Source organism: Oncorhynchus nerka, linkage group LG15 (assembly GCF_034236695.1).
Source record: "Oncorhynchus nerka isolate Pitt River linkage group LG15, Oner_Uvic_2.0, whole genome shotgun sequence".
Classification (NCBI taxonomy): Eukaryota; Metazoa; Chordata; class Actinopteri; order Salmoniformes; family Salmonidae; genus Oncorhynchus; species Oncorhynchus nerka.
Window position 1 is genome coordinate 83,910,989 of NC_088410.1, and position 22,777 is coordinate 83,933,765.

At 42.8% G+C, this 22,777-nt stretch overlaps 2 protein-coding genes and 1 pseudogene across 2 annotated transcripts; 1 reads left to right on the forward strand and 2 right to left on the reverse strand.

Annotated features, from left to right (window-relative positions):
• Positions 1-160: 160 nt before the first annotated feature.
• On the reverse strand, positions 161-11,024 carry LOC115118669 (myb-related protein B-like). Its single transcript, XM_029647357.2, has 15 exons — positions 10,725-11,024; positions 10,141-10,237; positions 9,956-10,027; positions 9,705-9,797; positions 9,281-9,501; positions 8,938-9,082; positions 8,785-8,838; positions 6,714-6,920; positions 6,232-6,504; positions 3,911-4,083; positions 3,690-3,789; positions 3,469-3,576; positions 3,254-3,370; positions 3,034-3,165; positions 161-2,797 (listed from the first exon to the last, which is right to left on the reverse strand). The coding sequence occupies exons 1-15, from the start codon at positions 10,763-10,765 to the stop codon at positions 2,669-2,671; spliced, it is 1,962 nt and encodes a 653-aa protein (XP_029503217.1). The 5' UTR covers positions 10,766-11,024; the 3' UTR covers positions 161-2,668.
• A 469-nt stretch (positions 11,025-11,493) lies between these two features.
• si:ch73-303b9.1 (uncharacterized) lies at positions 11,494-12,714 on the forward strand. Its single transcript, XM_029647358.2, has 3 exons — positions 11,494-11,601; positions 11,751-12,452; positions 12,628-12,714. The coding sequence occupies exons 1-2, from the start codon at positions 11,577-11,579 to the stop codon at positions 12,449-12,451; spliced, it is 726 nt and encodes a 241-aa protein (XP_029503218.1). The 5' UTR covers positions 11,494-11,576; the 3' UTR covers position 12,452; positions 12,628-12,714.
• Positions 12,715-13,763: 1,049 nt separating this feature from the next.
• Positions 13,764-20,157, reverse strand: LOC115118674 (intraflagellar transport protein 52 homolog; annotated as a pseudogene).
• Positions 20,158-22,777: the final 2,620 nt, after the last annotated feature.

Below are 22,777 nucleotides of genomic sequence, written 5' to 3' on the forward strand. Positions count from 1 at the left end.
TTACCGGGCTCATGTGACTGCCCCTCAACACAAAAAGGGGCAGGTTCACATAAGCATTGTGTCCGTTTTTCATTGGTCCTCATCAAGAAACAAACCACACCCCAATTCCCTAATCTGGCCCATCTTTGATTTATCACAAAATCAATAGCTCACCAACCGATTAAGTCAATAAAAAGACAACATACATTTAATATTTTTCTATCACACATTGCAAATGCACAGGCAATTGTACAAACTGTTCATATAATTTAATATTTTTAGTTTGTTTACATTAGTAAAAAATTTATTCTCATACATTTTGTTATCTGCACAGAACATTATCAGGTTTCAGTAGAAAAATCCTGTACCTCTTAACATTTTGGACATGAGAATAGGACAACCCGAGTGTATGATTCTTCTATGGTGATGCATATTCACGTCACATGCTTCTACTCTTAAAATAGTAGCCTATAATACAACTACAGGAGTTGACAGTAGACTACTTATTATGAAAAATAGATCATAGGAAAACAAACATTTCTGTAACCTCACCAACCATCTGTTCGCTTGTGTGAGTCAACTTGTTTAGATTCATTATTGATTGATCAGGTAATCAAACGCAACCATGACAAACACAGTTACAAACAACTCCAATACTGATAGATGTAAGTGCAAAATGACATGTGAACTTTAGATATCAAAAGGAAAACATTTAGACCTTTCTATTACATTTGAGTATGACAAATTTGATATAAATGTGGATTAAATTGTTTTTGTACAGTGTTAAGACCTTTACGAGAGAACGATGTGTGTAGATTCAAACTGCATTACATTTGAAACACTTATATACCCATAAAGTTGCCCTACAATACAATTCTTTCCATATTTACAAGTATCCAGGACTGAGAAAACATTACTTCAGTTGAGCACGCTCAACAAGGCACGAGATCAATTTTTTACAAAATGTTGTTTTAGAAACCTAAAACCATCAAGGCTGGGTTTACTCAGGCAGCCCAAATATCAGAATTGGGCTACCTGTGTAAATGCTGCCTAAATTTGGGAAGAAACGCATTGAAACATGTTTACCATGTTTAATCCATAAGAGTCTAAGCTGGGGTGTATTTAACCCTTTATTTTAAAAAGGCACTAAACTATCTCCATATATACAGTGCATTCGGAAAGTATTCAAACCCCTTCCCTTTTCCCACATTTTGTTACGTTATAGTCTTATTCTAAAATAGATTAAATAATCTAAATCTACACACAATACCCCATAACGACAAGAGAAGTGAGAAGAGATTTTTAGATTTTTTTTGCAATTGTATTAAAAATAAAAACAGATACCTTATTTACATAAGTATTCAGACCAGCTCAGAGACAGGATTGTGTTAAGGCACAGATCTGGGGAAGGGTACCAAAAACTTTGTGCATCATTGAAGGTCCCCACCAAGAACCACCAAGACTCTTCCTACAGCAGGCTCCCCGGCCAAACTGAACAATCAGGGGAGAAGGGCCTTGGTCAGGGAGGTGACCAAGAACCTGATGGTCACTCTGAAAGAGCTGCAGTTCCTCTGTAGAGATGGGGGAATCTTCCAGAAGGACTAACATCTCTGCAGCACTCCACCAATCAGAGCTTTATGGTAGAGTGACCAGACAGAAGCCACTCCTCAGTAAAAGGCACATGACAGCCTGCTTGGAGTTTGCCAAAAGGCACCTAAAGGACTATCAGACCATGAGAAACACAATTCTCTTGTCTGATGAAACCAGATTGAACACTTTGGCCTAAATGGCAAGCATCACGTCTGGAAGAAACCTGGTATCATCCCTACAGTGAAGTATGGTGGTAGCAGCATCATGCTGTAGGGGTGTTTTTCAGCAGCAGGGACTGGGAGACTAGTCCGGATCAAGGGAAAGATGAACGGAACAAAGTACAGAGAGATCCTTGATGAAAACCTGCTCCAGAGCACTCAGGACCTCAGACTGGGGCGAAGGTTCACTTTCCAACAGGACAACGACCCCTGACAATGACCATGTTTCAATGAGTCTCTTCCCAACCTGAGCACACAGCCAAGACAACACAGGAGTGGCTTTGGGACAAGCCTCTGAATGTTCTTCAGTGGCCCAGCCAGAGCCCAGACTTGAACCCGATTGAACATCTCTGGAGAGACGTGAAAATAGCTGTGCAGCGACACACCCCATCCAACCTGACAGAGCTTGAGAGGATCTGTAGAGAAGAATGTGAGAAACTCTCCAAATAAAGGCGTGCCAAGCTTGTAGCGCCATACCCAAGAAGACTCGCTGTAATCGCTGCCAAAGGTGCTTCAACAAAGTACTGAGTAACGGTTCTGAATACTTATGTAAATGTGGTATGTATTTTTTTATGTCATTATGGGGTATTGTGTGTAGATTGAGGGGGCAAACGATTTAGTCCATTTTAGAATAAGGCTGTAACGTAACAAAATGTGGAAAAAGTCAAGGCCTCTGAATACATCGACACGGGGGAGTTTTTTAACTAGGGTTGCAACATTTCGGGAACTTTCAATAAATTCCCTGGTTTTCTAGAAATCATGGTTTGAGGAAACAAGATTTTGGGAAACCAGGCAATTAATTGAAAGTTACCAGAATTTTGCAACCCTATATTTAACACAATGGAAATGTCTGCACAGAGGACAACGAGGTTAGTGAGGGCTCAGGACAGGATGAGGGCCCGGTTAGGAGCGTGGGATTTCAGTAAACGGAGGTAACGTCTTGCTTTCTCTGTCATTATGAGCTGGTCCTTAGTACGTCCACATACCACTGCTTCCCATGCCTTGGACATCTGACAACACAGCAAACCATATCAATAACTTCAGATGCAAAACAGACAAATAGAGGGAAATGAAAACCATTACAAAAGATGATAAAATACATGTATAACAAAAATGTATGCATTACAGGCTATTAGAAAACTCCTGATTATGATATAGTATACTAATAAACATGGGAAAAGACAGCTATTTAATAATAATTTCACTTAGATAGCAGCCAATGGTAGCGTTTCATTAGAGTACTCACTGGGGTTGGGGGCACCGGGTTGGAATATGCACCACTCTCACTGGGTCCTAAACAGAAGCCCTGATCCAGAACATTCTCCTCTTTATCTTCAGTCTTCATACAAAAGGACGAGGAGTTGAGAGACATCTCAGCCTGCCACAAGGATAACAATATACAAATCAATGGAGGAAATCACCATCAACAATAACAGCAGAATTAAATCCATTTCTAATGAATGTACCTTAGAAAAGGTTTTGGGCTCGGACTTCATGGACTGATGCCTCGCAGTGACTATCTCTTTGCAGTCCATGACATCCAGAGCCAGAGATTTACGCACTTTCTTCATTGGAGGTCGATGCTGAAAGCAAAGGAATGGACCACATAGTCAGACCATTTCATAAGACTGAGAAGCATCATCTGTGAAAGTAAATGATCGTAAAATTTCATCGTACTCACCACCTGCTTGCGTCTTTGCTCAGGTGGACTCTCATCCGTCACGATCAGCTCAATCCCAGCCTCTTTCAAGAGGACCTCTTTCAAGTCCTCCTCATTCGGAGTCTGAGGCTAAGACGTACAGAAATAAACTATTTTCAGCAGGATATTGAAGAAATTATCCATACAAATCGTCTGACAATCCAGGTGCTTTCATTGACAACAGTAGCAAGTGAGGGACTCACCATTGGTCGCAGAGAACCATACTTCTCCATGGCATTTTTGAATGGAGTTGGAGTCCGTGGGGTGGTGTCAAGATTTGACTTGTGGTTGGGTGTGATGAACCTTGATAAAAAGACAAACTAAATATAATTCTCTACTGCTACGAGAGATTAATCGTATCGCATGCCAATAATAACTTAGCACATACAAGACAATTGTGTGTCAATAATGCCTTATTACATACACTGAGTTTGGGTACAGCTTGGATGCGCAAACAAAGTTTTCCTTCTGTGTGAGTGGAGTCTTGTCACGGTGTAGTGGTGTGGTAACCCCAGACTTCTGATTGCACACTGGCGTAGAGGTGAGAGATGGATTCTCCAGCTCAAAGTTGTCCTGTTTGGTCCACATGTTGAGGAACTGGAAACACACACTGCATTTAGAAACCATTTCACTAAAATGACACCTAACGTCCATTTGCAATAGTACCCCCCACAGCAACTCACCCAAGCCTCCCCCATTTCTCCTTCACCCAAATCCAGAAAGCTGATGTTCTGAAAGAGCTGCAAAATCTGGACCTACAAATCAGCCGGGCTAGACAATCTGGACCCTCTCTTTGTAAAAATGATCTGCCTAAAATGTTGCAACCCCTATTACTAGCCTGTTCAACCTCTCTTTCGTATCGTCTAGAGATTCCCAAAGCTTGGAAAGCTGCCATCCCTCTTCAAAGGGGTGACACTCTAGACCCAAACTGTTACAGATCTATATCCATCCTAACCTGCCTTTCTAAAGTCTTCAAAAGCCAAGTTAACAAACAGATCACTGACCATTTCGAATCCCACCATACCTTCTCCACTATGCAATCTGGTTTCAGAGCTGGTCATGGGTGCACCTCAGACACGCTCAATGTCCTAAACAATATCATAACCGCCATCTATAAGAGACATTACGGTGCAGCCGTATTCATCGACCTGGCCAAGGCATTCGACTCTGTCAATCACCACATTCTTATCGGCAGACTCAATTGCCTTGGTTTCTCAAACGATTGCCTTGCCTGGTTCACCAACTACTTCTCTGATAGAGTTCAGTGTGTCAAACCGGAGGGCCCGTTGTCCGGACCTCTGGCAGTCTATGGGGGTGCCACAGGATTCAATTCTCGTGCCGACTCTCTTCTCTGTATACATCAATGATGTCGCTCTTGCTGCTGGTGATTCTCTGATCCACCTCTATGCAGACGACAACATTCTGTATACCTCTGGCATTTCTTTGGACACTGTGTTAACTAACCTCCAGATGAGCTTCAATGCCATATAACTCTCCTTCCATGGCCTCCAACTGCTCTTAAATGCAAGTAAAAGTAAATGCATGCTCTTCAACCGATCGCTGCCCACACCCGCCCACCCGCCCAGCATCACTACTCTGGACAATTCTGACTTAGGTATTTGTAGTTGTCCACATATTCTAGGTGTCTGGTTAGACTGTAAACTCTCCTTCCAGACTCACATCAAACATCTCCAATCCAAAATTTAATCTAGAATCGTCTTCCTATTTCGCAACAAAGCATCCTTCACTCATGCTGCCAAACATACCCTCGTAAAACTGACCATCCTACAGATCCTTGACTTCGGCGATGTCATTTACAAAATAGCCTCCAACACTCTACTCAATAAATTGGATGCAGTCTATCACAGTGTCATCCGTTTTGTCACCAAAGCCCCATATACTACCCACCACTGCGACATGTACGCTCTCATTGGCTGGCTTTCGCTTCATATTCGTCGCCAAACCCACTGGCTCCAGGTCATCTACAAGTCTTTGCTAGGTACAGCCCCGCCTTATCTCAGCTCACTGGTCACCATAGCAGCACCCACCCGTAGCACGCGCTCCCGCTCGTAGCACTGGTCACCCCCAAAGCCAATTCTTCCTTTGGCCACCTTTCCTTCCAGTTCTCTGCTGCCAATGACTGGAACGAATTGCAAAAATCACTGAAGCTGAAGACTCATATCTCCCTCACTAGCTTTAAGCCCCAGCTGTGAGAGCAGCTCACAGATCACTGCACCTGTACATAGCCTACCTCATCCCCATAATGTATTTTATTTATCTTGCTCCTTTGCACCCCAGTATCTCTACTGCCACATTCATCTTCTGCACATCTACCATTCCAGTGTTTAATTGCTATGTTGTAATTACTTCGCTACAATGGCCTAATTATCGCCTTACCTCCCTTATCCTACCTCATTAGAACACACTGTATATAGACTTTTTCTACTGTATTATTGACTGAATGTTTGTTTATTCCATGTGTAACTCTGTGTTGTTGTATGTGTCGAACTGCTTTGCTTTATCTTGGCCAGGTCGCAGTTGTAAATAAGAACTTGTTCTCAACTAGCCTACATGGTTAAATTAAGGTGAAATATATATGTATATATATTTTTAAATAAAAATATGGAATTTCATTTTAGGGAAATTAAACATGGTAAAATGTGTTTTTGGCCACATGATTCTGTACAAAACAATGGCAACGACGAGTCATTTTACTGTGTTAGGTTATGGTGGTTGAGCCATTACCTGTGAGGGTGAGAAGGGCAGGATCTTGACCGGGGTGCTCTTGGGGGTCCTGGAGTTGTTGGAGTCAGGGGACAGAGCTATGCGACGGCGGCTGCGGCGGTTCAGTATGGAAGGTGGGGTGATTCCTCCAGGGGAGATGGGGATCAGCTCCCCCCGGTTACCCTTACTCAGTTCCTGTAGGGCACTGCCCTCCAGACGGAACTGGGTCCGCTCTGGGCTCTGGCTCTCCTCGGGCAGATCAAAGACAGCCATGTTACACCAGCCATCCAAGTCCTGGTAGAGGAAAAGAAACAGAAACAAAGTAAAGACGTTTATGAAAATAAATATAATTTGACAAACTAATTCATACCAAAATAGTCAGACATCTTGTCTGCCATATCTGATCATCAAATGAGATCTCTTTGGTGTTCCATTCAAAGCAGAAGATGAACATGGTGAAATTCAGAAAACAGAGGTATTATGACCCCATCCAGTCCTCTTACCCCATCCACCATCTCCATCACCTCTTTTAAGGCTGGGCCGTTGGGAGAGAGGAAGCCTGAGCTGTCCACCACCCAGCTACTGGTATTCAGTTCACCTCCTGGGGTGTTTGGCTCACTTTTGGGGGTCTTTGACTGTTGAGGAGAGACAGCCTTGTGGAAGCCTGCTTCTTTCGGTCCGCCTCTTACAGTGGATGTATTGGAATTCTCCTGTAGGGAGCAACATAAGCTTGAAAACCAGAATGGAGATCCAGAAGAATACATTAAATTAATATGTTCACACACACACACAATGTGTACTACCTTGAAGACTAGTATAAACTAGTAATATTCTAACATGCACATGCTCTGCATGTACTGCACTTTATACAGTGCATTCAGAAAGTATTCAGACCACTTTACCTTTTCCACGTTACAGCCGTATTCTAAAATTGATTACATTGATGGGGGGGGAACAATCTACACACAATACTCCATAATGACAAAGCTAAAACAGGTTTTTAGAAATATTTTCAAATGTATAAAAATGAAAAATAAATATCACATTTACATAAGTATTCAGACCCTTTACTCAGTACTTTGTTGAAGCTCTGTTCATCTTTCCTTCGATCCTGACTAGTCTCCCAGTCCCTGCAGCTGAAGAACATCCTCATAGCATGATGCTGCCACCACACGTCACCGTAGGGATGGTGCCAGGTTTCCTCCAGATGTGACACTTGGCATTCAGGCCAAAGAGTTCAATCTTGGTATCGTCAGCCCAGAGAATCTTGTTTCTCATGGTCTGAGAGTCCTTTAGCGGGCAGTCATGTGCTTTTTACTGAAGAGTGGCTTCCGTCTGGTCACTCTACCTTAAAGGCCTGATTAGTGGAGTGCTGCAGAGATGGTTGTTTTTCTGGAAGGTTCTCCCATCTTCACAGAGGAAATCTGGAGCTCTGTCAGAGTGACCATCGGGTTCCTTAATTATTTTATTTTTTTACCCCCTTTTTATGATTACGTTTGTCTCATCGCTGCAACTCCCCAACGGGCTCGGGAGAGGCGAAGGTCGGGTCATGCGTCCTCCGAAACATGACCCGCCACGTCGCACTTCTTAACACCTGCTCGCTTAACCCGGAAGCCAGCCGCACCAATGTGTCAGAGAAAACACTTTTCAACTGATGACCGAAGTCAGCTTTCAGGCGTCTGGCCCGCCACAAGGAGTTGCTAGACCGTGAGGAGCCAAGTAAAGCCCCCCCCCGGCCAAACCCTTCCCTAACCCGGACGACGCTGGGCCAATTGTGCACCACCCTATGGGACTCCCGGTCACGGCCAGATCGAACCCCAGGCTGTAGTGACGCTGCAACACGGCAATGCTTTGCCTTAGAACGCTGCTCCACTCGGGAGGCTGGCCATCGGATTCTTGGTCACCTCCCTGACCAAAGCCCTTCTCCCCGATTGCTCAGTTTGGCCAGCTCTAGGAAGAGTCTTGGTGGTTCCAAACTCCTTCCATTTAAGAATGATGGAGGTCACTGTGTTCCTTGGGACCTTCAATGCTGCTGCAGAAATGTTTTGATACCCTTTCCCAGATCTGTGCCTTAACACAATCCTGGCTCGGAGCTCTACGGACATTTCCTTCGACCTTGTGGCTTGGTTTTTGCTCTGATATGCACTGTCAACTGTGGGACATTATATAGACAGGTGTGTGCCTTTCCAAATCATGTCTAACCAATTGAATTTACCACAGGTGGACTTTTGTAGAAACATCTCAGGGATGATCAATGGAAACAGGATGCACCCGAGTTCAATTTTGAATCTCATAGCAAAGGGTCTGAATACTTATGTAAGAGATTTGTTTTTGATTTTTAATACATTTGCAAAAATGTCTAAAAACCTGTTACTGCTTTGTCATTATGGGGTATTGTGTGTAGATGTATTAAATAAATAAAAATGATCATCAATTTTAGAATAAGGCTGTAATGTAACAGAAGGTAGAAAAAGGGAAGGGGTCTGAATACTTTCCGAAGGCACTCCATTTATAATATAAAACACAGTTTATCTGCTTTACCCCCTATAGTAGTTAGCAGTGTTTGCATTTTACCGGCATTGTGGGATCTTGGTCTGGTTCCCTCTCCATAGAACCACCATAGTCCATCTGTAAAGACATAACAAATCATGTTTCACAGAAAAACATAACAAGGATTAGTTTGAACATAGCCCAGATGTTGTCAAACTGATTTCAGAAGGAACCAACCTGCTGATCTCTGCTGTGGTGGGCCATGCTCTCCTCTGGTTCCATCTGCTGACATTTCAGAGAAGGATCCACCCTGCTGTAGAAGCCCATCTCAACCTTACGCTTGATGGTTGAGTTCCAGTGGTTCTTCACAGCATTATCTGTTCTGGAACGTGAAATTTTAACATAATGTTGTAGTAATCAAGATATAGCTAGTGTATTAAGTCAAGCACTAATCCAACTCCAATCCATTCAATTGCATTTATCACAAAATATTTGGAGACCCATAAACTGTTCTGCGTGATCCTGACATTTCAGCTCAGACATGTCAGAGTGACTCTCTTAGCTGGAGTACCACAGTTACCTTCCGGGGAGCAGCTTGGCGATCTCAGCCCAGCGGTTTCCCAGCATGCAGTGGGCCTTGTAGATGATGAGGTCCTCCTCTGCTGTCCAGGAGGATTTCTTCACGTCCGGGTTGAGGTGGTTGTGCCAGCGTTCTCGGCACTGCTTCCCCAGCCGGCCCTTCAGGTGCTTGGCCACAATAGCCCACTGCTTGTTGCCATACCTGTTCACCAGGTCTATCACCTGTGGAGAGGAATGCAGGGTTGGTGGCAGTCTGAAAATGTGTCAAGTACAAGCCACCCGGAGGCTGTCCTTGGATAGGAGTCAAAGCAGCCAGTGGAAAGTAGAGCTGACTGAACAACTATTAGTAAAACTCAACAACTAAAGTTTCTCTCACAAAGAAGTCTAGTAGAACTGATTGTAGAATAGTCACCATCACAACTAACCTTCTCATCCTCCTCTTTGGTCCAGGGCCCTTTGACCAGATCTGGATCCAGAACCTTCAACCAGCGGTGCTGGCACTGGTGTTCTGAGCGATTCTGTGCCATACAGGGTTACCATACAGTTAATGATTTAATGCAACATAAACCCCACACGCCTTCAGAACGTATTTAATATTTGAACCCTTCAGTTGTATTATTTGTATTGTCAACTGGATATAACAGAATATATACTGTACTCCGTCAAACTCGCTCACCGGTAAAATGCTGGCAATGTATTTCCAGTCATTTGGTCCCCGGTTTTGGACCAACGCTTTGAGATTGTCATCCTGAGAATAAAGTACAGGCATTTTATGAAGAGATAAGTAACTAGCTCATTCCAAATAACCAACCATTTATAGATGAGCATTGGTGGGGGATGTATAAGGGGACATGAACTCACTTCATCTTGTGTCCATTTGACTTTGACCTTTCCACAGTCTCTCTGTTCAGCCACGTCAGAGTCAGTGTCCTGATACATTGCCTCCTCCCCATCCTCTCTAAAAAGACAAGCAACAGAGTGTAGTGGTCGAGATCAAACTCATGCAAAGGGCGCACATGCATTGTACTGAAAAGTAGCTGGCTTGGGTGTTAGTCACAGAATTCTCAAACAAAGCATTTTTATACCTAGCTAGGGACTTACTACAAAAAAACATATTATGTGAGCTAGTAAACGTTTGTGTTCTCTGATTACTACGGTATGCATTAGAACATTCGCTAATTTATTGTTTCATGCCATGATTTGACTACCGTAACGTTAGTTAGCAACATCTGACGTCGACCTCAACTGGTGGGGTGACAAAAGGGCGGTCAAATCACGTAAATGCGCAAAAATAATCGATGACATTCAGTAATCTCATATTATAAAATGGTACATAGATCCCTGTCCTCTTAAAAATAACATTAGGATATGGGCATTGTTATTTATCCAACAGCTGTTGTAGCTAACAATAACAATGGTTAGAATCCGATTAGCTAACTACTTACCCGCGCGACCACCAGGACATTTCCCTTTGCTTTACCTCCATCACCCTTAACTAAAATATATTGTATATTTTTTTTGCCCACGTCGTGCATATATTTACAAACTATATTATAGGAGCAAGTCTGTTTTGTCGTATATAATCCACGTTGGTAAAACCAAAAAATCTAATTGTCGCTGGGCTAGGTACACTGGATTGCTGACAACACACTAGTCCGCGCTCAAGTTCCTATCTCGCGCGCTTCTTTTCTCGCAGGCTCACGGCTTTCCCGGGAGTGACGTGACTAGAGGTGTGCGCGCGCAGAATTGAAACGTTCTATTTGTTCATATAAAGTCATTGATTCGTTCCTATGATTTGTCAAGTGACACAAATATATATATATATTTTAATTGGCCCGGATTGTCTGACTAGTGACTTTTCACAATGCTGTTTCTCTGTCTACCGAATAAACGATTCATATCTATTCATGCATGTAAAGACTACAGATAAATGCTCACTTTTAACAAACTATAAACTGGGTTGTTTGAGCCCTGAATGCTGATAGCCATGGTATATCAGACCATATGACAAAACATGTATTTTTACTGCTCTAATTACATTGGTAACCAGTTTATAATAGCAATAATGCACCGCAGGGTTTGTAATATATGGCCAATATGCCTGGACACAGCCCTTAGCTATGGTATATAGACCATAGACCACATACCACACCCCTTCGGGTCTTTTTGCTTAATTATACACCCCCCTCCACCTTGTCGTTGCGGGCCTTCATTACCAAACAGGTGAGACAATCAACCAGCAGATTAAAAACAAGCTGCATTGTAATTAGGCAACCATTCAATGATTATCTAAAAACATGGCTGAGGAGCTTGCCAGTGCTGGTAAGAAAACAGATTTATTTGGCAAAGCAATTTGACTCTCTGCATAGGGTACATTTATGCTAATTAATATGAAGAATAAGCAAAACAGTTGCATGTTAAATCATGTGGTGGTGAGACATTTGAACTGTGTTGAATTATTTGCTTCACAGATGCGTCCATGAGTTTTCAGTGCCCATCTCCCTCAGAGCTCGACAAAGGCTTCTTGGACCAGAGTTTATCTGCGTCTGCTCTGTCACTGATGGGACAGTCCACATCGGTGCTGCCTCCAAATAGAATTGTTGTTGAGTACTATGGTTCCAAACAATCCCTCCTGGCCTCCCTGTGTCAGTCTCCCAACCCTGTGTCCCCCTCTCAAGCCATGAACCTGAACTCTAAGGAGGCTACACAAACACCAGGGCTCACTATACCTGTAGAGAGCAAGTCCTCTACTCCTGCTGAGCAGGTCCTCCTCCAGAAACCCAAACTAGCCTGCCCATTGGATCTGTCCTACATTGATCTGACTGCCTCACAGGTGGCCTGGGAGGTCTCCCTAATCAAACCTGAGACTAACAGTCCAAAACCGATCCTTGAGTCAAGCACGTTGGAGACTACCTGGAGTCCCAAGTTCCAGTCTGCACCACCATCACTGGCTGAGATCTCCCTGATCTGGTCAGGCTCACCCCCACATGGAAATGACACAGAGGACAACCAAAGGTCCTGGAAGGAGGTCACTATGGGTTCGAGTCTCAGTTCCAGCCTGAGCCAGACCTCCGGTTCAGCAGCTGAGGATGAATGGCATAGACGCACAGCCATCTCTACAGGTTTTGACAAGCCAAAGTGGGGATGTGACAGCGCTGTACTGAAAAGTTGAGGTAAGGTTCTCCGGTTCAGTGACTTATTTTTTTTAGTTGCTGCCGTGTCCTGGCCAGAAAGTATTTTTGATGTAAGCAGACTAGACCTGACATGAGATTTCCTTGTTAAACTAAGACTTCAGAGTTCGTTTTAATGGTTTGTATATTGACATGTTCTCTTATTTCACCTTTCCAGACTGTAAGGAGGATATTCAAGATGCCTGTGAATTTTATTTTACAAGAACCTATTATAGTAAATAAAGTTTTGTATTGCTTAAATCGACAGTGCCTCTTGAGTATTTAGGGAATGACTCAAATGCCAACATTTTATGATGCTATAGCACAAACAAGTATATTGTATGAGGTTTCTCACATTTAGAACACTAAACAAATCAACTCTCTTCAGTTTGATGGAGGATATGGAGTTACATTTTTTTAAATATTTAATGGAAAAACTATATAGAATGATCTAGACTGTGGATTTGGCTATTTTTAACCACACCCGTTACGGACATGGGTAAAATTGAGTGCACAGCCATGCAATCTCCTCAGACTAACATTGGCAGTAGAAGGGCCTTTACTGAAGCTCTCAGTGACTTTAAATGTGATGGGGTGCCACCTTTCCAACAAGACGTATCGTCAAATTTCTGCCCTGCTGAAACTGCCCTGGTCAACTAAGTGCTGTTATTGTGAAGGAAACTTCCAGGTGCAACAATTGCTCGGCCGGGAAGTGGTAAGCCACAGGAGCTCACAGAACGGGAATGCTGAACGTAAAAAACCTGTCCTAGTGCCAACAAGTTTGGAGGAATAATGGTCTGGGGCTGTTTTTCATGGTTCGGGCTAGGCCCTTTTTAGTTCCAGTGAAGGGAAATCTTAACACTACAGCCTACAATGACATTCTAGACAATTCTGTGCATCCACCTTCGTGGCAACAGTTTGGGGACGTAAATTCCCTGTTTCAGAATGACAATACCCTGTGCGAGGTCAGAACAAAAACACCTTTTGGGATGAATTGTAACCCAGGCCTAATCGCCCGACCTCACTAATGTTCCTGGCTGAACGGAAGTAAGTCCCGACATTTAGGAAGGCTTTCCACTAGGAGAGTGGAAGGCTGTATTAGCAACAAAGGGGAGACCAACTCCATGATGTTTGACAAGCTGGTGTCCACATTTTTGGTCATGTAGTGTGAAGTCACTGGTTGATAGGTCATTATGGGGAAAACCTGGTCTGTGTTTCATGTTCCTGTATAGGAGAGATGGGATGAATCATTTATTGCAAATTAATGTGAACCAAGGCCAAGATCAACAAATAGTGTGCATTTTTATCAAGGACTCAATTGGTCATTTCGCTCACCTGGTTGAGCTTCTTGAACTCTACAACCTGGAAGATGATGTGCTCCAGGATGTGTTTGGCATCCTTTTGGTCTTTATCCAGCTTCTCCTCACCCCCAAGATGTATCCACACTTCTTCACGTAGAACTCTAGATTGTCATCGGTGCCTGCAGGAAGAATACAGAACACTTTCCGTTAATAATGCTCAACTCAAATATAACCTGTGGTTAGCACTTACATTTGTTGGAGAGCTGTGCCAAATGCAATCTGAGAAGCTTTCATCCAGGTCAAGCATGGGGGGAGGCAGGTCCCTGAAGACAGGCGGAAAGACCTGCTCAAAGCAACCCATAGGAGAGCACACACACATTTTAGAGGGATGGAAAATTTATAATTTTCTACAATGATCAAGTGTGTATTGTCACATTTTAATAAATCCCAGTCAATTAGCAAAAAGTGTTGTTGAATACAGTCTAGTGCACATGCCATTGTCAGTCGAGTGTACAGAATCCACATTCAATCTGCGAGACGGCTGAGCTAGACAGGAGCTGGGTGAGATTGTGTAGAGCTGGAGAGGGGAAACCTACAGTAGGCTCCAGCTGGGGAAGGGGAGTCTCAAACTGAGGTGTGATCAGCTGGAGGGGCTCATGTTTGACATCTGCTTGTAGGAACTGCAGTGGGACAAGTCAAACACACTGGTGTCAACAAACACACTGTAAACATGTAGGCAAAGCAGACAAAACATCATGTAGCCACCAACTATGGCCTACGGTAATGAACTGATGTCTGTCCAGTTTCTAAAGCAGTATGTATTTCCACCTGATGACTTGGGGAAAAGTGTTTGATAGCTTTAGTAGACATGTCAAACAGGGAGGAAAAGTCTCGTGGGTTTTCCTCTCCCTCTTGCAAGCGTAGTCGCACAGACAGGCATCCTGTGTCTGGTAGCATGGTGTAATCTGGGATCTGGGCAAAACACAGAATGAGAAGTGTCACTTCTAGAACTAAAAGTTAAAACTGCAGATCATAAAACATTCCTTGGCTTCTCACCTCGGGGTCAGATTAATTTGATCACCCATTAGCCACTGGAAAACGACATCCTGCATAACAAAAATAGACAGGCAACATTTCAACCTAATGGAGTCAGTAGGGGATCAAATAGTGGTTCACCAACCATTACATCATCACCATTACAGTGGTTGTGATCACACTCTCACAACTATTCTGGTGTTGCTGTGAAGAAGTTAACGAGCCTGCCATGAGGACGTGTCAAATACCAAGCTGTACTGTTCTGGTCCGGTTAAGTCTCTATCATAATTGCAAGAACCATGCTGGAAAGGACAAGTCTTTATCATAATTGCAAGAACCATGCTGGAAAGGACAAAAATATCCGAACCAGCACAGTACAGTTTGGGTCGATATGATCATGTGAAAAGGGTAAAAGAGCGAGCACAATTGGCTTTGATTAATGAATCCTTTACTTTACCTCACGTTAGTCTCATTCCAAACGTCGTAAATTGTTGGTTATCTGCACGAACCCAGTCTTCACTATGAGTCATCTATACATCTTGAATCATTTATTTATTAACTAACTAAACAATCACAGAAGTGCACACACAAACAAAAAAAGTAAATATGGTTACAAGAAATGATAGGAGAATGTGCCCTAGTGGGCTAAACCGGCATGGTGGCTTGTTAGACAAAAGGGGAAGTGTGAATAAGTGAATAAGAAGTCACTACAAAGTGATAATTATAACAATTGAAATACTAATCCTTTGCACATGAACACTCACTCATTCGGGAACAATTTCAATCAATATATATATTTACGCTCAGTGTGTCGTGTTGATCGCTGTTGAAAAGTTTGTTCCTTTTGTAAAATTGTCCGTCCGTCTGTCCGTCCGTCCGTCCGTCGATAGTTCAGAGCGACATTCATTCATGTTGTTGTAGAATGAATGTTTCGGTGGTTGTCGTTCTTCACGTTCAATGATACCGAATTCCTAGCTGCAGACTAGTAATTAATATCAAATACTTGTTCTTATTCTGTTGGTATCGATAGTCTAAGAGTTTAACCACGTGGTATGGTTAAAAGATTCAGCAAGGGTCTGCAACCTATGTCCCCTCGTAATGGAGAAAAATATGGTCTACCGAGAATTTCTCAAGGTTGGGGTTTTATTCAGAATTGCAGAAAAGGGCCTGTCCCAGGATGTCCGACCCTAACTGGGCTCATGGGCAGTCCTCTGATTTAGTTAAACACAAAAGGGAATTAGAGTTTCCTTCATTAAACAGTCCAAAATCACATGACACAATTTTAAAAACAGTATCATCCTCACTCATTCATCTTATACAACAATTAGATGTAAACCTCATATCTGTACTCGCATCCTACCATACCCTTGTCTGTACATTATACCCTGAATCTATTCTACCACGCCCAGAAATCTGATCCTTTTATTCTCTGTTCCCAATGCACCAGACAACCATTTCTTATAGCCTTTAGCCGTACCCTTATCCTACTCCTCCTCTGTTCCTCTGGTGATGTAGAGGTTAACCCAGGCCCTGTAGCCCCCAGCACCACACGTATTCCCCATGCACTCTCATTTGTTGACTTCTGTAACCGTAAAAGCCTTGGTTTCATGCATGTTAACATCAGAAGCCTCCTCCCTATGTTTGTTTTATTCACTGCTTTAGCACACTCCACCAACCCTGATATCCTAGCTGTGTCCGAATCCTGGCTTAGGAAGGTCACCAAGAATTCTGCATTTTCCATCTCCAACTACAACATTTTACGACAAGATAGAACTGCCAAATGGGGTGGTGTTGCAATCTACTGCAGAGATAGCCTGCCATGTCATGCTATCCAGGTCTGTACCCCCAAAATTTGAGCTTCTACTTTTAAAAATCTACCTTTCCAGAAATAAGTCTCTCACCATCACCACTTGTTATAGACCCCCCTCAGCCCCCAGCTGTGCCCTGGACACCATATGTGAATTGATTGCCCCCGTCTATCTTCAGAGTTTGTCCTGTTAGGTGACCTAAACTGAGATATGCCTAACACCCTGGCCGTCCTACAATTTAAGTTAGATGCCCTCAATATCACAAATGATCAAGGAACCTACCAGGTACAACCCTAAATCTGTAACCATGGGCACCCTCATAGATATCATCTTGACCAACTTGCCCTCTAAATACACCTCTGCCATCTCAGTGATCACTGCCTAATTGCCTGCGTCCGTAATGGGTCCGCATCAAATGACCACCCCTCATCACTGCCTAAAACACTTCAGTGAGCAGACCTTTCTAATCGACCTGGCCCGGGAATCCTGGAAAGATATTGACCTCTTCCCGTTAGTAGAGGATTCATGGTTGCTCTTTAAAAGTGCTTTCCTCACCATCTTAAATAAGCATGCCCCATTCAAAAAACGTAGAACTAAGAACAGATACAGCCCTTGGTTCACCCCAGACTTGACTGCCTTTGACCAGCACAAAAACATCCTGTGGCGTACTGCATTAGCATCGAATATCCCCGCGATATGCAACTTTTCAGGGAAATCAGGGAGTAAAGGAGGGGACTGATCACGCACCCCTGAGGGGCCCCCATGTTGAGGATCACCGTGGCGGTGGTGTTGTTACCTACCCTTACCACCTGGAGGCGGCACGTCAAGAAGTCCAGGATCCAGTGTTCCTTTTATCCAGGTGTGAAAGGGCAGTGTGGAGTGCAATAGAGATTGCATCCTCTGTAGATCTGTTGGGGTGGTATGCAAATTGGAGTGGGTCTAGGGTTTCTGGGATAATGGTGTTGATGTAAGACATGACCAGCCTTTCAAGGCACTTCATGGTTACAGACGTAAGTGCTACGGGTCAGTAGTCATTTAGACAGGTTCCCTTAGTGTTCTTGGCACAGGGACTATGGTGGTTTGCTTGAAACATGTTGGTATTACAGATTCAGACTGGGAGAGGTTTAAAATGTCAGTGATGACACTTGCTAGTTGGTCAGCACATGCAGAGTACACGTCCTGGTAATCCGTTTGGCCCTGCGGTCTTGTGAATGTTGACCTGTTTAAAAGGTTTCAATTGATCGATTTTAGATAATAAGCTTCTTGTGTTAATGTGCAGAAAACTCAGAATTTTACAAGAGCAGAAATCAGTGAAACCGATATCGGAGCACAAGTCAGAATTGGGGTTAGCAACAGTAAATGGGCCATGGTGTACATGCATCTTTCAAGATATCATCAGCAGTAATACAATCAGGGCACGGCAGAGGACAGTGAGAACTCTGCAGTGTTGATTTATGACATTTGAATGTGCATCAGATGGCCACAAGATCATATTGTACAGCAATTTCATCAGGTAACGTGAATACAAATTCAGCAAGAGGTGGTTGGAATAGGAGGGGAGGCCAAGAGACTGTGTAACCAATAGAGAGTCAGAGTCCCAAGTGTGGGAACAAACAGTCTGCCCCAGGGTTGGGTAAACAAGCAAGAAATGTTGTGTGGTCCTCCCGCTACGATTTGGGAAAGCATGCAGTTTATTAGGCAACAGATGCAATAAGTTATGAACTACATGAGGTGGTGAAAGTGCAATGTGATGAGCTTGATGCTCATTTCCAATAAATATTGAGGGTCTAATTCTGGTGACATGATTATTCTAGCTGCCATTTGACAAAAAAAAAAAAAAAATAGTCCATGATAATCTCATAATGTAGGCTATATACGTGCACTCTAGCCAATGTGCCATACTGGAGTGAGCGCACCTGCCAATACCGGAGTGAACACACTATATAATTCATATTTTTTTGTGAGAAAAACAATCAAGTTGAAAATGCGATGGAAACCCATTTCACTTGTATTTTGTTATTCGGTCCATGGGAATTTAAACGCAAAAGGTACTTATGTGCATCACGCACAGCCTTTTATCTGCAACAAGTAAATTTGATCTCTGATGGGAAAATGCGCATATTGTTTTTATGCTGATTTTAGAATAATTGCATATAAATCTGTGACCAATTGGATGGAACCCTAGCTATTGTCCGTGTTTCCTCAGTGGATCAATGTAAACTTTTTATTCCCAAAAGCATGTCAATTGCCTTGTATTTGGTGCGCTACAGTTAGGCCCTAAACAATAGGCTTAGGATACGCAATAACGTCAGAAACTAATCATGAAAAATAAATGTATCCTATAGATATGAATTGCACAATGATACATTTATGTATTTTTAATGCATTGTTTTCTCTCTATTCCACCTCTCCCACCTACCCGCCCTTCACCCACACAATATTTCATGACCTTAAGCCCGCACGCCCTGACGGCGGGTTATAAGTCAACCCGCGTATCACTACAACAGTGGACTAATAAAACAAACACCAAAAGATAGTTTCCTTTAAGGCGTTGGTTTAAAAAATAACTATTCCTCATGTAATTGATTGCAGTATGTTCAGTCAGGAAAAGAGTGACACAGCTATATGTAAATTGCGTTCATGATTGGACTGACTGTATGTCCTAGAGGAGATCCTTTGTCTTACAGCTCACAGCAAACTCTTCAGGCCCCAGCAAACAATGTACAAATCATTTGACACAATGGTTGTGATACAACATTGTATCACAAAACCAAACGTTGTATCTCCACAAAGCTTGTGTAATCATTTCTGTTTGTAAAAACGTTCCGTTGTACTACTTGAGTGTGTACGAGCCAAATCAGTAGTTCATTCAACACTGAACAAAAATATAAACAAAACATGTAAAAGTGTTGGTCCCATGTTTCATGAGCTGAAATAAAAGATCCCAGAAATTGTCCATACGCACAAAAAATTATTTCCCTCAAATTTTGTGCACAAATTCGTTTGTCGTTAGTGAGCATTTCTCCTTTACAAGATAATCCATTCACCTGACAGGTGTGCTATGTCAAGGAGCTGATTAAACAGCATGATCATTTCACAGGTCCACCTTGTGCTGGGGACAATAAAAGGCCATTCTAAAATGTGCAGTTTTGTCACAACACAATGCCACAGATGTCTCAAGTTGAGGGGAGCGTGCAATTGGCATGCGGAGCGCAGGAATGTCCACCAGAGCTGTTGCCAGATAATTGAATGTTCATTTCTCTACCATAAGCCACCTCCAACATTGTTTTAGAGAATTTGGCAGTACGTCCAACCGGCCTCAACTGCAGACCACGTGTATGGCGTTGTGTGGGCGAGCGGTTTGCTGATGTCAATGTTGTGAACAAAGTACCCCATGGTGACGGTGGGGTTAAGGTATGGGCAGGCATAAACTACAACCAAAATTGCATTTTATCGATGGTAATTTGAATGCAGAGATACCGTGACGAGATCCTGAGGCCCATTGTCGTGCCATTCATCCACCGCCATCACCTCATGTTCCAGTATGACAATGCACGGCCCCATGTCACAAGGATCTGTACACAATTCCTGGAAGCTGAAAATGTTCCAGTTTTTTTCATGGCCTGCATACTCACCAGACAAGTCCCCCATTGAACATGTTTGGGATGCTCTGGATCGGCGTGTACGCCAGTGTTCCAGTTCCTTCCAAAATCCAGCAACTTCGCACAGCCATTTAAGAGGAGTGTGACAACTATCCACAGCCCAAACTCAACTAAAAAAAAGGTAGGGGCGTTGTTTAGAAAACCAGTCAGTAACTGGTGTGACCACTATTTGCCTCTATGCGCTGCATGAGGGAAATAGTGGTCACACCAGATACTGACTGGATTTCTAAACCACGCCCCGACCTTTTTTTAAGGTATCTGTGAGCAACAGATGCATACAGTATCTGTATTCCCAGTCATGTGGAATCCATAAATTAGGGCCTAATGAATTGATTTAAATTGACCGATTTCCTTATATGAACTATAATAATTGCAGTTTTATATTGGCGTTTTATAGTTTTGTTCAGTATAAGATGCCAACAAATAATTTGGCTTTGACACTGATTTCAGAGGTGTTCTCTCAAAACATTCTCTTTCACACACAAAAAACCTTTACACTGGCAGCCCCACAAAAATGGTTTACCAAGTTTTTATTTGTTTTGTTATTAGTTGTTTGGGGGGGGGATTACAGGTACAATATTCATATCAATTCCTATGTTCAGTTCATATCATACTTTCCCTTCAATATTCTCCATATTCCTATTGTACCTGTGGGCTGCCACTCAAAAGTAAGAAATACATGCAGAGGAATGATCCCATTAGAGGAGTTCGTAGTAATAAAAACAACAGGTGGGGGTTTCCCTACCCCCACCACCTGTCCCCCAAGCCCCCCTTTCCAACCCCCTAAACCACCAAGACTGCCATTACAACTCCACGCCACCCCACCCAACCCCTTCCCCGTGGGCCTGAAAGCAAAGAAAGTAACAAAGATGAAAAAAGGTATAGTTTGTTTGTTTGTGTTGGGCTTTAGCTGATATGGTTATGGAGTCAAGCATTTACACAGGCAACCTAATTCTGATATATTTTTTCCACTTTTGACCATTTTTAGATCAGCTCTGAAAAATATCTGGATGTGATTGGTCAAAAGTGAGAAGAAAAATAGGGTTGCTAAGACATTGATGACGCATGACATATCATACATGACATATCTTACCTGACATATCATACCTGACATATCATACCTGACATATCTTACATGACATATCTTACATGACATATCTTACCTTACAACGCCTGGATAGATATTTTATGCATCAGCTAACCACATCATATGTTATAGCAATCTTGTGCCCAACGGCACAGTCGACAACGCGGAACGCAACCATTGGTTGATGCATGCAACGTCTGAGCAGGGGGTACACAACCAAGGTCACTGATTAGGAACTCCCCTCACCTGGTCTTGGTCTTACGCAAGTTGAAAGAAAATAACAAAAAACAGCAGACACTCGGCCCTGCATGGAATGAGTTTGACACCCCTGGGATAGAGTATCTGTGGCAATTAGTCGCTTTATACATGCGGTAAGGAGATCGATGAAAAGCATCATTGGCATCCATTAAAAAAATCTTATCTAACAAAGTGTAAACTCATCAAATCTGTCATGATTCATATGTTCTAACAGGCCAACAATGTGCTTACTAAAACATGTATATACAGTGCCTTGCGAAAGTATTCGGCCCCCTTGAACGTTGCGACCTTTTGCCACATTTCAGGCTTCAAACATAAAGACATAAAACTGTATTTTTTTGTGAAGAATCAACAACAAGTGGGACACAATCATGAAGTGGAACGACATTTATTAGATATTTCAAACTTTTTTAACAAATCAAAAACTGAAAAATTGGGCGTGCAAAATTATTCAGTCCCCTTAAGTTAATACTTTGTAGCGCCACCTTTTGCTGCGATTACAGCTGTAAGTCGCTTGGGGTATGTCTATCAGTTTTGCACATCGAGAGACTGACATTTTTTCCCATTCCTCCTTGCAAAACAGCTCGAGCTCAGTGAGGTTGGATGGAGAGCATTTGTGAACAGCAGTTTTCAGTTCTTTCCACAGATTCTCGATTGGATTCAGGTCTGGACTTTGACTTGGCCATTCTAACACCTGGATATGTTTATTTTTGAACCATTCCATTGTAGATTTTGCTTTATGTTTTGGATCATTGTCTTGTTGGAAGACAAATCTCCGTCCCAGTCTCAGGTCTTTTGCAGACTCCATCAGGTTTTCTTCCAGAATGGTCCTGTATTTGGCTCCATCCATCTTCCCATCAATTTTAACCATCTTCCCTGTCCCTGCTGAAGAAAAGCAGGCCCAAACCATGATGCTGCCACCACCATGTTTGACAGTGGGGATGGTGTGTTCAGGGTGATGAGCTGTGTTGCTTTTACGCCAAACATAACATTTTGCATTGTTGCCAAAAAGTTCAATTTTGGTTTCATCTGACCAGAGCATCTTCTTCCACATGTTTGGTGTGTCTCCCAGGTGACTTGTGGCAAACTTTAAACGACACCTTTTATGGATATCTTTAAGAAATGGCTTTCTTCTTGCCACTCTTCCATAAAGGCCAGATTTGTGCAATATACGACT

What these genes read in the sequence shown, in the direction of transcription:
- LOC115118669 (XM_029647357.2), bottom strand. Translation starts at nt 10,765, where the DNA reads ATGGAGGTAAAGCAAAGGGAAATGTCCTGGTGGTCGCGCGG. An exon ending in CCAAAGAGGAGGATGAGAAG is followed by an intron (nt 9,502 to 9,704) that starts GTTAGTTGTGAT and finishes TCCTCTCCACAG; the next exon opens with GTGATAGACCTGGTGAACAG. An exon ending in TGCCCTTCTCACCCTCACAG is followed by an intron (nt 4,084 to 6,231) that starts GTAATGGCTCAA and finishes GTGTGTTTCCAG; the next exon opens with TTCCTCAACATGTGGACCAA.
- si:ch73-303b9.1 (XM_029647358.2), top strand. Translation starts at nt 11,577, where the DNA reads ATGGCTGAGGAGCTTGCCAGTGCTG. An exon ending in TGAGGAGCTTGCCAGTGCTG is followed by an intron (nt 11,602 to 11,750) that starts GTAAGAAAACAG and finishes TTTGCTTCACAG; the next exon opens with ATGCGTCCATGAGTTTTCAG.